Raw genomic sequence first — 13,525 nt, 5'->3', positions numbered from 1 at the left:
TTGTTCTACGTGTTGTTTTACCCCAGACTTTGGTCGTCTTATCTTAGAACATATGGATCAAATCAACGGAATGGAATGAGTGATAGTCTGAAAGGAACCACACAGGTGCATGTACGTGCAGTACATCAGCTGGTCTAGATATCTGTTTGTACCATTCGATGGAAACCTTGATCGAACTATATTTGTAGATATAATTTATATAGAATCCTCTTGATAGGCTCTATCTAATTCTCTCATCTGCTATGCTTTATATACACCTACTGAACCATATCTTTTGTTACCCTATACCGCCCTGTCCAAGCAATTTACCTTGCTGCTTTTCTTCTATTTTATTCTCAGCTGGCCTTGTCTAGAGCCTGTGACCTATCATAGTGTCCGGGTACCCTCCAATAGCTTCAAGATCACATGGTTTTAGAACAGCAATCTGCCAAGCCACTGGAACAGGGCGGGGAGAGGGTAATGAAAGATATGGTTCAGTAGTGTATATATTATTTATCCCGGCGTGGGTCGCTTTTCACTCGGATGACAAGAAAAGCTGGTCAGTCAGATGATAACTATATCATTATCTATCCATCTGTCTCTCTATGCCAGTTCGTTTTAAAACCAAACTGTCTTTTCTTTCAAGTCTATCCCGACAACGAAAGGAAGCCAAGCCTTCTCATCAATCAATTCTCAGCAACGATCCTCCCCTCCGTCCGCGGCGCGATCCCCCGCGTCCACGCCGGCGTGAACTCCTCCCCCCACTCGTCCACCGTGTCGGCCGTCTTGCGCTCCAGCCCCGCCAGCCGCATCCACTTGTGCACCACGCTCCGCGCGATGCGCAGCCGGCGCTCCTCCTCCGCAGGCGTCGTCGCGGGGAGCGTGACGTAGTTCTTGGCCGCCGCGGGGTGCGGCGAGGTCAGGAGCTCCGGGTCCGAGTCCGAGTCTGAGTCCATGGTCTCGTACTCGTCGTCGTTCTCCGGGTCGTGGGTCTCCGGGAGGTAGGAGACAGCCTTTCGGTCGAGGTACTGGCGCTGGCCGTAGTGGTAGCGGCGTCGGCGGCGGTCGCCGTCTTTGAATGGGCTTTTTGATGTGCTTGTTGGCGAGGACGCGGCGGACGGATTGCGCAGCCAGCTGTCGTGCTGCATCCTCTTGTGCACAATCCCCCAGTGCCGGTTCAGGCTGCCGCTCCAGCGGTTCCACTTGCCCAGGATCTTGAGGCTGAGGAAGTACTGGCGCAGGATAGTGCTGATCATGACGCCGTTCTCTTCGTCGATCAGCTCCTCGACCTCGCCGCCCGCGGACTTCACCAGCAGGGAGGTGAAGCCGTCTTTTCCGCGAGCCATGTAGCCTCTCGTCGCAAGGACGTAGTACTTGTCCAGCTGCAGAGGCTCGTTGCCTATCTTGGCCCAGGCGATCCGCGACCCTGGCGGTGCGGACGGCTTGAAACCGAATGAGATGTTCGACACCTGCGGGAATCGGCCTTCTAGTGCGGGGAGCTGACTGACACCATTCTCGAGAGCGTCGAACAACGCCTGGCCCTTGATTCGGAGAACAACAACAGGATCCTCAAAGGGGAAACAGCTCAGCACGTCCTTGAGCCTCAGCATGCCGGGTGGGTAGATCTGATCGCCCCGCATGGTGCCTGCCGCCATCAAGGCGCAGTCTGCACCGTAGTAGAAACGCATCAGATCGCAGACGAAGTTCCCCAGGTTGGACTCCTTCTGACGGATCGTGGTGAAGCGAGCGTCCAGAGGGCTGGCCGTGTATCCGACCGGCTTCTCCAGCTTCGCCTTCAGACTCGATGTGAGCTTCGACACGAGGGCCACGCTGGCTGGGTCCTGTGGCAACGACCGGACGATATCCCGTCGGGTGATGTTGAAGTCCCATCCACCGCCTTCCTTGCGCCAGGCTTCGATGTAGCTGAGCTGCTTGAAGTCCGACCCTGAACGGATGACATGGGTGCCATTAATCACGGAATGCGCGTAGTAGTGGTCGTGGCCACCAAGAATGATATCAATCAGCCCGGGCGGTGTCTTCTCCGCGAGCTTGTTGTCGTTGGGCTCCCGCTGGTGCGTCACAGCGATGATCATCTCCGCGCCTTGTTCCCGCAAGGCGGGCACGAGCTCCTTCGCCGTCTCCGAAGCCGACTTGTAGATGAGGTTGGGAGGTAGGGAGTTAATGGTACCCAGCCTGTAGGATGATCTGTTCGTACCCAGTCCAGTATGAAAGAGCAGAGGGGCTAACTTACCACTCCCTCTCGCCCAGTCCGATCACCCCGATCTTGATCCCGTTCGACGAGGTCAGCATGCACGTCTTCTGACAGTTGGCCAGTGGGACGTCCTCTCCCAGAGCAGGGTCCAAAACGTTGGCTAGCAGCCACGGAAACTTGCACTGGCTCCTCAAGTGCTGGAACTGCTCGACTCCAAAGTCGAGGTCATGGTTCTGGTATGCGAATCAGCATGAGGCGGCCTGCACACGACCAGGTTGTTCCAACGAAGTGACAACGACCCGGGGAGGCGTACTCACACCCACACACGCGACATCCGTCTTCGCCTTGTTCAGGAACGGCACCATGTGCCGGCCCTTGGTGACGGTGCTCTCCAGACTCGGGTTGAAGACATCGCCGGAGAAGAATGTCAGGATCTCAGGCTGTCCGGCGTATCGCGGAGCGGTGTGATAGTAGTTGATGACGGATTGGAAGCGCGCTACTCCGCCGACGGGGTCTCTAGAGCCTTCTCTGGTGGTCCGTTAGTATGAGTCTGGGGGAGGCACGGGGAAGCGGGGCATACTCGACGTGGTAAACATCGTTGTAATGGAGCAGGCGGAGGTCCGGGAGGCCCTGTCTGTCGCAGGAGTAGGTGGTAGACAGACCAGCAGTCTCGAGAGCCGCCATATCTGAAGCAATTGCACGGTGATCGAGAAGCAGCAGTAGCAGTATCGGTATCAATCCTCCAGGCCAAGCTCACGTCTCCGGGGCGGTGAGCATGGACGGCAGCGGTTCAGTGTCTGGTAGCTTGTCAAAAGAACAAACAGTTCAACAGACGAAAAATAAAATCGGGAGAAAAGAAATCCAGCTTATGATCCGGAGCAGCAGAAGATCAAGTATACGTGGAGATAGAGGAGCTGTTGACCGTGAAGCGTCCAGACTCCGCCCAGACCGCGGGGGCCGGGCCAATCATCCAGTGCGGCTTAGCAACTCCGCCAAGAGGACAACGCAGTCAACAAACCGCGTGCGCGCAGCTCAATGGCCCAGGAGGCGTGGATCTATGGATAAAAAGACACGAAAAAAGGCCCCTCCTGCTCGTAGCCGCTCTGCTGTTGACGGTTTAGCTGTGGAAATCGACCGGGATACGGGGATACAGACTACGAGATCTACAGACTTGGCAAAGAGTAGAGGCATACAGTACACAACAGTATTAATCCGTGTATTCCAAGCTGTGTATCCTACCACGTACGCAGGGACCAGCCAGTGAGATTCCTGTCGAGGTATTGGGGTAGAGTCATGACGAGTGGAGCAGTCTGATTGTCACCCAGGCGGCCGTGCGCCCAACGGAGCGGAATATGATCGTCAACGTGCAGAGAAAAGGCGTCAAAATACAGTCCAATGGCAGAAGAGACAACATCATCAGTCCCGCAAAGACTTCGTGGCTGTCACAATGCCGAGGCGAACCAGAGTCAATATACAACACAAACAAACAATCACAATACAGGTCTCTCGGACGGGGAGATATCGAAGGCTCCCGGCATCAGTCATGGCGTTCAGCCACCGTCCACCGTCGTTTGGTGGCCGGCTCGCGTTCCTGGGCGATCGTCACGCTCCCCCAGAGCCCGCGCTGAGACTTGGTCTGCTCAGGCATCCGCTTCGCCCACGTCGGGTCCGTCGCGCGGGATGAAGACGCCGGCCGCGGTTCCTCAAAGTTCGGCACGATGTCCTCGCTCGATTCCGAGGCCGCCTCGCTGGCTGAGAAAGAGCCCCAGAGCCCAGACCCGCCCCGGACGTGCTGGAACGGGCGCGAATTCGTATTCGAAGATCGATTGCTTCCAGAGCCGCGAGTTGTTGAGTCTCCGAACGTGACTGCTTCCGAGCCCAGCCGGTGGCGGTGGGACGAAATCGATGGCGACCGCAGGATCTTCGGGGACGGCTGCTGGGGCGTCTGGAGAGGAGTCGATCCGGCGCGAAGGTGCTCCGACGAGGCTACCAGCTTCATCTCGTACTCGCGGTACACGGATCCGCCGATGGACGACCTGCGACGGGATCCATCCTGCTGCTGGTCACTGGCATGAGAACCCTCCGTTGTAGTAACCATGTCCTTGCGCACAGCCATGGTCAGAGAAGCCATGCCCACGTCCAGCAGTACTGGCTGGCTCGTCAAGGCCCCGATCAGAGCATTGCAGCCCGCTCCGTGGGTTACCAGGATCAACACTACGTCCGTAAAGTCATCGTCGTCTTCACGAGCTGGAGATTCTGCCCCTTCGTGGCTGTGGTTGTGGTTGTGGTTGCTGTTGTTTTCCTGATCGGGGTGGGAGCCGTGATGTCCCTCGTGAGGACGGTCGTGCGTCCTGTACCAGTCGATCATGTTCTCCAGTCCGTTCCGGAACCTCTGGTGCATGGCGCTCCATTCCTCTCCGTACTCACCACCGTCACCCCAATTCTGCGGTTCCCGCATGCTATCCCACTGGTAGTCAACCTCCACGCAAGCATCGCGGGCGTGAGCAACATAGCCAGTCGGGATGGGGTCAGACGGCGAGACCGCATACGTCGGGGTTGGCGGGATATAACCATCACCGCCATCTCTGCTAACGTCTGTGCGTATCTTCGACAGGCCTCCTTTCCCAAGCGGATTCCCCACAGAGGCATCGTAGCTCCCGGTCCGGTTCCTGTGTCCCATGGCATAGGCCATTGCGGATATGGGTCTGGGTCCTCCACTGTCATCTCCCTCGGGCGAAACGGGAGTCAAGGGGCTTCCCCAGCCTCCGGGGAAGTAACCAGAGATCGACCTACTGCCCGCATCGTGACCCCGATGTATTTCTTCACCGCGCCTTAACAACTCCGCTTTCGCGCCTGCGACCATCATTACCGAGCTTGGAGGAGGAGTAATCTGCTCATAGTAGTCCGGGCAAAGCCATTCCCCCAGAAACGCGTCGATCCGCAGAAGGGTCTTCGAGCTGGATTTTCTGGGACCAGGCTTGCCGCTCTCACTGTCCGAAACTCCCTGCACCGTAGTCTCTTCGGGCTCCGGGATGGATGACAGTTTGGGAGAAGGGTCATTGTCGCTTGTCCTCGTCGCAGGCGAGCCTGCATAGAGCAGTTTCGATGAGCCAGATGCGCGGCGATACTGACTAATACCGGCACTGATAGCAATCGCCGTCTGAACGCACCGGACAAAGGGCGAACTATGAATGATGACCTTGTGCTTCCTTCGTGGGGTCCGGTTGGGTTTCGAGTCACTCGAAGGGTGGACATCACGGTCAATGGCTCTGCGAGAAGCTTCAGAGGGGTCCCTGACTCCAGAAGAGCCGTTTTGAGGGGCCCCTTGCGATTTACGGCTGGACACCTCTCGGGTGTGCAACAGACTCGCGATGCGAGCTCCTAGGGCCCGGCATTGAGTCCAGCCGCCGTAGGTCAGGGGAGGGTCGTAGGGAGTTGGCGATGTGAGATGCCAGTCTTTATCGACCGCATCTAGACGGGCGCCATGTCTACGCGGCGTTAGATTGCTGCCTCAGACAGCCCGCAGCCGGAGCAGACAGGACATACCTGGCGATAATGACCACCGCTGGCGGTTTACCCATCACTGCGTCTCTCCCGGAAGGTCAATCTGCCGCAGATGGAGGAACTGGGTGAGTTCGGAGAAAGGCGAGAAGTCCAGAGTCGATCTCTGGCTCTTGAGACCCGCCAGATGCTTGTTCCAGAGCCCAGTAGACCAAGTCATCGCCCTCCCCGTCTCGTCATCGCGTCGATGAGTCAGGAGTCACAAGACAGCTGAAATTTTTTTTTTTCCAAGGGGTTAATCCGGGAATCCCAACAGTTGATACTGGCCTCCTAATGATAGCAAAGGACGGAGAAGAAATAAAACGGCCGGGAGATGCTCTGATGAAGAAACCTTTTGTCTCCTTTTCCACGTCTCGCGTTCCCCCGCGGTGGAGACGCATGTGATTGCGCCGCTTATGTAAGCACCCCGCGCGTCTGACCGCTGGCTAGATCGAGTAACCAGCGCTGATCCTCCTGAACCATCTCTGCTGATCTCACTCGATGTTGTTGCTTGTGCACCTTATATTGACCGCAAGAGTCCACTGTCTTTATTTCCTCAGGGACATGGTTGCGGTGTATCTCCTGATGGCTACTCATTGACCTGCTGGGAGGCAACAATGTTTGAATTTATATAATTGCACCTCATGACGAACCGCACATTTATTCTAAGCCATGTGTATGCTTAAGTAATCCTAAAATAAGTCCTAATTACTGACTTGGTGTACTCTCCAATGCTTTTTGAGTCTTTTACATGACAAATTATTGCAAGAATAGCCTGTAAGCGGCCAATTGATTCCAATGTTCCCGGGATTTGCTACCCAGTGACACTTTTCTCTCAGAGAACCTCCTGCTCACCGATATACGGCCTGAGATTCTCTATCGCAATTGTGGTGCCTGATGAAGAGGCCGCTCATAAATTGCAAGTTGAGACAATTTGACTCGGCCTGGGTCCTCACGATTACAGCACTGTTGCAAACTGCAGCTGGATAGAGGAAGAGTGAGCTGTGACGGTTTCTCATCGATCTGATCTGCTTCACGCTTACATATGGCATTGTAGCTCCAATGCGGTCTTCGCAAGCCCCGAATCTATACGCAGTACTACCTCCGAACGAAGGCAGGAAATATTTCATGTGTGTTCCCTCTGTGGAAAACCCAGATCGGCAAGCTACCACGCAAGGTATCCTGTCCGGCCCGGAGAGAAGCCTGTCGCTGGCATTTGTTCCAGGCCGCACTGTGTGAAGGCCAAAACCGACACGCCTTTACCACCAGCGATCAAAGTCATCTGCGAAGTCCAGCGTCACTATGTACCGGAATCACAGCACGAGCGCCTTGTCATCTCCATGAATTACCGGGTGACGGTGTTAAGAGAGAAAGGAAAAAGAGCGAAGCCAACCCACCATATCCGCTGTCTGAGCCGATTCCTCCGGTGGTAAACCGCGCTTCGAAGCCTACGTTTACACTGCAGCATGTTCCGTGAACCCAGAGAGCTTAGTTGATTTTTTCCCCCTGCTGCTAGATACTGAAAATGAGGTCACTCTAGAACTGTTATAAAAAGGAAATTATCCAGTCATAGAAGCGAAGTCCATCTGAAAATAGGATATGAAGATGGGCTGGCTTCTTTGTATTGCAGCTTCATCTCACTATATCTGTTCGTGACTTTATGTATGGCTGTTTAGTTCGAGGTAAGACAGCGAAATAGAGCCAAGAAAGCTAAAATGCTAAGTTAATCGATCAACTTATCTAATACAATCCCTGATACCCGTCGAGAGAACGCGTTTTCGCGTATAGTAAAGTAGAATTAAGTATAATTGATAAGTATGCTGTTAGAACTGTTCAATAAACTTGGAATCCCTCATATTAATTTCCTTGCCTCTTGCAGGATAACTTGTTATTACCGTAGCACCAGTTCTCCGAAGTGGCAACGATAGAGTTGGAGCGCAATCTATCTTGTTCCAATGAGAGACAGAAACCTGTAGGATGCCATTTCACATGCGATGTCTCGGAATTGAGTTCCGACGACTGACAGTTTCGGGAAACGCCCGGCCGCAACAACCACGATCAATTGGAGTTGCTTGCATAGGGTGGATCTGCATTGCAAGGGATGTCTCTGAAAGAACTGGCCTGGTTACGTGCTATATACATGAGATGGTAGAATCATCCTTGGCAACTTTTCGCCGCGGTAAAACCTCTAACATCGCGGCTCTTCCGCTCGAGATCAAGTATTGGGCAGTTTGATCTTGCCAGGAGTTACTGGTTTCTTGCTCAAAAGTCTCCCCTATCGTATGACTGATGGTAGTAACCGCGAGGGTGGAGTATTCTGTTAATAAGGTGTCCTCATCAGGTGCTGTACACGTATGAATGGAAGTCAGCATTCAGATACCCCCGATGATTGAACAGATGTTGATCGGAGCGATCGGAGCGATATACCACGTCCTTGGAGCCCCCCCCCGCCCCCCCCCCCCCGCCGGTCTTGTATTCGGTCATAAGCAGGTACGGATATTCCAACAGGACTAGGCATGATCTTTGATGCGCAGGATGAAGGAAAGAAAGAACCAAACTCGCATAATGTCTACGGAACCGCGCATTACCCCCTTCTTACTAGGAAGGTCAAATGCAAACATTGTTCCTATTTCAGGAAATATATAATTTTCGAGAATATTCTGAAGGAAAAATCGGGGAAATGTATATTTGGCTGGTATTGGAGCCGTCCTTATACTCCCTAGATTTCTAGCTGAATGGTAGTTCAAATTATTTTGAAATTATCTGAGAGGGAAGACAGTGAGCTCCGAGCACTAATTATTACTGTATTGAAATGTTAACACTGTCAACTGGCCAGCCCGTTAACCGAGACGAGGTCCGATCGACATTAGGCTAGGGCACGAGCACGCAATACCGCCAACTCGAACGATCTGAGCGTGAAAATTTTGAACGGTGTAGAGATCGTATACTCACCTCTGGAGGCTCGACATCGGGCATCTCAGGAATCCCCGTGCCAAGCGCGACGATTGCGGTGTTTGTGGCCCGGCGGAGCGGTTAGGGCTCCCCCGCATCGCCCTTACTAAGCCTTCTCTCCCATGGTATCTGACATCGGAAATCCTGGGGAAAGCTGCATCTTTTGAATTCTGTTGAATTTGGTCTGTTGATTGAGTCACTAGTTCCTGACTAGCTCCACACAGCGACTTTCGGTGAGATCGGTGATTGAACGGCAGCACGCAGATCCCGAGATCCAGACTTCTTCTGCTCCGTCCGATTCCTTCCTGTTTGTAAAAAACTGCTCTCGATGCGCCTTCACCGGAGACTGAAGGCACTGTCTTTTTCCTTTCGTCCCATTATCCGCTTGTGTCCGTCTGATTATGGGTCTCCTCACGCGCAAGGAGACCAAGGAGGAGGTCGTCGATGAAGGTTTCATAGACAGGGGGCCACCTGATGGGGGGATGAGGGCGTGGCTACAGGTCCTATGCGGCCATCTGATCGTCTTCAATGCCTGGGGGTATATCAACTCCTTTGGAATCTTCCAGCCATACTACGTCTCCATGTTGAATCGTCCCCCGTCTGACATCTCCTGGGTGGGATCACTGCAGATATGTCTCGTCTATGGAGTAGGAACGTTCTCCGGCCGCGCCATGGACGCTGGCTACCTGCGTCCAACCATGATCATTGGGTTCATCTTGCAGTTGCTGGGCATCTTTATGACTTCACTGTCGATTTCGTACTGGCAATTCATCCTCGCACAGGGTATCTGCCAGGGACTGGGTGATGGCTTGCTCTTCTGCCCGATGGTGGCGGTCATGTCGACTTATTTTTCTAAAAGGCGCACGCTGGCTATATCGTCCGCGGCCTGCGGTGGTGCCACAGGTGGAATGGTCTTTCCTGCCATAGCACAGCAGCTTCTACCCAAGATCGGCTTTGCGTGGACGGTCAGGGTAATGGGCTTTGTGGTGTTGTTCAACGCTTGTGTCGTCTTGAGCCTTGTGAGGCAGAGATTGCCTCCGAGAAAGACGGGACCGCTGATAGAGTGGGGTGCGTTCACGGAGCTTCCGTACGTGCTGTTCGCGTCGGGGACGTTCTTTGCTCTTTGGGCGACGTTCTACGCCTACTATTATGTGAGTCTTGATATACATGAAGAAAGAAAAAAAGATTCTCCTATCTAACACCACAATAACAGGTTCGAGCCTTTGGTCGCGACATTCTCCACATATCAGAGCAAACGTCCTTTAATCTTCTCTTAATCATCAATGGAGTTGGCCTCCCCGGCCGTCTTATCCCAGCACTGCTGTCCGACAAGTTCTTTGGACCTGTTAATACCATCATTCCCTGGACAGCATCAGCAAGCGTACTCCTGTACGGCTGGATTGGCGTCCACTCTCTCGCTGGCCTGACTGTGTTTACTGCGATTTACGGTTTCTTCGGGGGCGGCATCCAGAGCCTGTTTCCCTCCGCTCTGTCGAGTCTGACGACCGATTTGAGCAAGGCAGGGACCAGGATCGGGATGGTTTTTTCGATCGTCAGTATTGCAACATTGACCGGGCCGCCACTGGCGGGAGCTCTCATTGGCAAAGACGATGGCCAGTATCTCTATGCTCAGCTATTCGGGGGAACGTCCATGATCCTGGGGTCTTTGCTGCTTGTCGGAGCGCGCGTGTCGCAGACAGGATTTTTCCTGAAGCGGAGGATGTAATCTAGCATTTCAAGGAAAGAAACCAAAGCATCCTGAAATCTATAAAATGGTGCGGCGTTGGGTGTTTACGGAAGAAGCTTGCTGTTACAGTAGACAACCATATCTTTCGTCAACACCCCCCCCCCTTCCTCTGCAAATTAGCAGCTTGGTGATTGCTATTCTATAACCACATGTCTTTGAAGCCACTGGAGGGTACGTGGACACCATAATAGGTCACAGACCCTAGGCAAAGCCAGCCCAGATCGCAAAAGCGGCAAGGTAGGTGACATAAACAGGGGGGAGGGGTGACGAAAGATATAGTCTATATTCCCGATCGTGGTCCATACCTACCGACTGTATTTTTTTATACAAAGCTAATCTCAGTACAACAAACGCTGAGATGAGTTAGATGAAGCAGCAGCATTCTGTTCTGCATGCATTTATGCACTGTGTTTCCTTGAAAACTTCTCAACTATAAGCTGCAATGGAAATGAAAGGGTCATGATACACTATGCAGCTTCTCGTGACGAAAGTCTGCTTGTACATTTTCTCAAGGCAAGGTGGACTGGTACTCTACCACCGCAGGCAGCTTCACGCCACCGATTCTCAACTTGCTGAGATCCGTCTCGACGTCCTCTTCAACGTCCGGGAAGGGCCCCATCGGCGTAATAGCCTTGGGATTGATGTCGTAGTGGCTCTTGGTGTACTGTTATCAACCATTAGTAAGGAATTGACTCTTGATAACATTTGCAGAAGTGCATGAAAGACGACTTACATTCTCCTTAATATGCTTAAAATCCGTCGTCTCCCGACACGCCGGCACATTCCAATACATGTGCTTCAACCAATTATTGAGCACCGGATAGTCGTGCCTGATCGTGCCGAGGTTGCACTTGAAATGCTGCACGTAGACCGTGTCGAACCGGATCAGCGTCGTGTACAGTCTGATGTCGAGCTCCGTCATCCCCTTCCCCAGGATGAAGGGCCCGCCGTTGCTGGCGACGAGCTCTTCGAGCCTGTTCAGCGCCCCGAAGACGGGGATGACGTTCTTGTCGTATCCTTCTTGAGTGCTGGCGAAGCCGGCTTTGTAGACGCCTGTGTTTATGTCGCGCTGCATCCATTCGGTGATGATGTCGATCTGGGGGCGGAGGGGTGCAGGGTACAGGTCTATACTGGCGACCTCGGGTGGGAGAATGGAGTTAAATGCGGTTGGAAGCCAGCGGAGGAGTTCGGCGCTTTCCTATTCACCTAGCAATCAGCATAAATGATATTCTTTTTTTTTTCCAAGTGATTTTTGGGAGAATTCTACATTGTTGATCGCCGTATTCGTCTTCTTATCCCACAGCAACGGCACCGAATACCGCCCCTTGTACTCCTTGTCCGCACGGAAGTACACCTCGTGCAGGTACTCGCTCCCGAAGAGCTTGTCGACAGTCGCGTTCGGGTACTCGTCGTCCGTCTTGGGGAACCGCCATCCGGGCCAGCCCTTCGCGTCGCCCTTGGGGTACGGGCGGACGACGGAGATGTCGATGATGTCCGTTAGGCCCTTCAGGTGCCGGACGATGTTGGCACGATGGGCGAAGGGGCAGAAGAGGCCTGAATCCGCTGTCAGTATACTTAATTCGGCGAATAAATACAGTCGGGATGACCAGTCGTACCGATATACAGATGGTATCTGCCCTTCTCCGGCGGGAATTGGCCGTCGGGCTGGATGACGCCGTGCCAGCCATCGGCTGTGCCGGCCTCGTGGATGGAAGTCCTTTGAGCACTCATCGTTTAGTTTATCTATAATAACTTGGCTGTGCTATCGTCGTTGTAGGACACCTGCTGTTCGTGCTCACCCCGCATCACTGCGGGGCGCTTGATTTGTAAGGAGCTTGGAGACCGATAAGACCGCAACCGGAAATCTAAACCGATTTCTAAGCATCGCAATGACCGTGATGAGAGTAATGGAATTTAAAACAATGACCACATTTCCTGCCGAAATTGACTTCTTGTAGCGTCACATTTGGATCCGCCCCGTTCCATGGCTGTGAATATTCCCCGCATTCCACCGGCTCCCGGATGCCAACAGAGGTAGAATGAGAGTCATCAAAAAAAAAAGTTTCTGCTCCTTGACATTCCTGTTCCTTCCTGTGGAGGCTGATCCTCAGTCCAGCAGGGTTTTACAACCCTGGGCAAAACCATATAAACAATGTCTGATCCCAATATAGTAAGTTCAATTAATTCTCATACTACAGTTCAACAGCCATTGAAACGTGCAGGGTTTCTATAATATGCACAGGCGTCTTTTGGAATCAGGATCTCAGGGTCAGGTTGCCGACGGCGATTAGTATGTACATTAGGTTGCCATATCTTTTGGCACCCCTCCCCCCTGTTCAAGCCACTTAGCTTGCCACTTTTGCTATATTGCAATCTGGGATGGCTTTCTAGGGTCTGTTGATCTATTATAGTGTCTGGGTACCCTCCAGTGGCTTCAAATAATCGAAGTCTTCCTTCTTGTCCAGTCCAATACCCTGAACGGCTCGTTTTGGATTGGGAGCAATTTCGTCGAGGATGGACTTCTTCCGCATTCGGCGAAGCCGTGAGCGGAAGAAGTCAACAAACATACCCGCTGAACCTCATCGTTCCACAACATATTCGCTTCATGCAAGTCAAGATGTTCAACTCCTGCGTTCCATATCTCGGTCCTCGTTTGCTCGATGCTTTGTCAGGCCTGAACGTTTCATTATGAATAAGGGATGACCTCCCCAGGCTATCAACGACATGCGGACGATAATAACGTCAGATCGCAGAAAGTACAGTTGCAATTAAATCAATGTCTCTAGCAGACCCTTGGAGCCTCGACAGATGCTCGTATATGGTACCTTCATAGTGCGAAGCCCTCGTGCCCTTGCCAACGAAGGTGTAGCCATATGGGGCTGTTGTTATCGCAAAGATAGCACCATGGACCCCTTCCATCCCAAGAGGATAGCAACAGTGGTCCAGATCCCGATTGAGCTGTTGTTGGGTCACGGATGTAAGGGTGGATCGATTAATGGGATGATAGTCACTGTCTGAGTACTTCCTGTGCCTGCGAAAGTCGCTTCATCTAGAGGCATTCCATTTGAAAGCCCGAGAAGGCACTGCTACGTACA

At 53.0% G+C, this 13,525-nt stretch overlaps 4 protein-coding genes across 4 annotated transcripts; 1 reads left to right on the top strand and 3 right to left on the bottom strand.

The window, feature by feature from the left end:
* Positions 1 to 665: 665 nt before the first annotated feature.
* VTN00DRAFT_10043 (uncharacterized protein) lies at positions 666 to 2,875 on the bottom strand (the record flags this gene model as incomplete). The annotated part of the gene is made up of 4 exons (XM_069426656.1): positions 666 to 2,172; positions 2,231 to 2,424; positions 2,509 to 2,719; positions 2,772 to 2,875. The coding sequence occupies 4 exons, from the start codon at positions 2,873 to 2,875 to the stop codon at positions 666 to 668; spliced, it is 2,016 nt and encodes a 671-aa protein (XP_069283805.1).
* An 853-nt stretch (positions 2,876 to 3,728) lies between these two features.
* On the bottom strand, positions 3,729 to 5,772 carry VTN00DRAFT_10042 (uncharacterized protein; the record flags this gene model as incomplete). Its single annotated transcript, XM_069426655.1, has 2 exons — positions 3,729 to 5,679; positions 5,738 to 5,772. The coding sequence occupies 2 exons, from the start codon at positions 5,770 to 5,772 to the stop codon at positions 3,729 to 3,731; spliced, it is 1,986 nt and encodes a 661-aa protein (XP_069283804.1).
* Positions 5,773 to 9,084: 3,312 nt separating this feature from the next.
* Positions 9,085 to 10,409, top strand: VTN00DRAFT_10041 (uncharacterized protein; the record flags this gene model as incomplete). Its single annotated transcript, XM_069426654.1, has 2 exons — positions 9,085 to 9,834; positions 9,897 to 10,409. 2 exons carry the CDS (start codon positions 9,085 to 9,087, stop codon positions 10,407 to 10,409), a joined length of 1,263 nt encoding a protein of 420 aa, XP_069283803.1.
* A 529-nt stretch (positions 10,410 to 10,938) lies between these two features.
* VTN00DRAFT_10040 (uncharacterized protein) lies at positions 10,939 to 12,161 on the bottom strand (the record flags this gene model as incomplete). Its single annotated transcript, XM_069426653.1, has 4 exons — positions 10,939 to 11,094; positions 11,164 to 11,628; positions 11,698 to 11,984; positions 12,047 to 12,161. 4 exons carry the CDS (start codon positions 12,159 to 12,161, stop codon positions 10,939 to 10,941), a joined length of 1,023 nt encoding a protein of 340 aa, XP_069283802.1.
* Between the last annotated feature and the right edge of the window lie 1,364 nt (positions 12,162 to 13,525).

The sequence above is a fragment of the Thermoascus crustaceus genome (assembly GCF_041956765.1).
Source record: "Thermoascus crustaceus strain CBS 181.67 unplaced genomic scaffold VTN00scaffold_9, whole genome shotgun sequence".
Taxonomy (NCBI): domain Eukaryota; kingdom Fungi; phylum Ascomycota; class Eurotiomycetes; order Eurotiales; family Thermoascaceae; genus Thermoascus; species Thermoascus crustaceus.
Note: the sequence above shows the minus strand (reverse complement) of the source record. Positions and strands in the feature narration are given on the sequence as shown.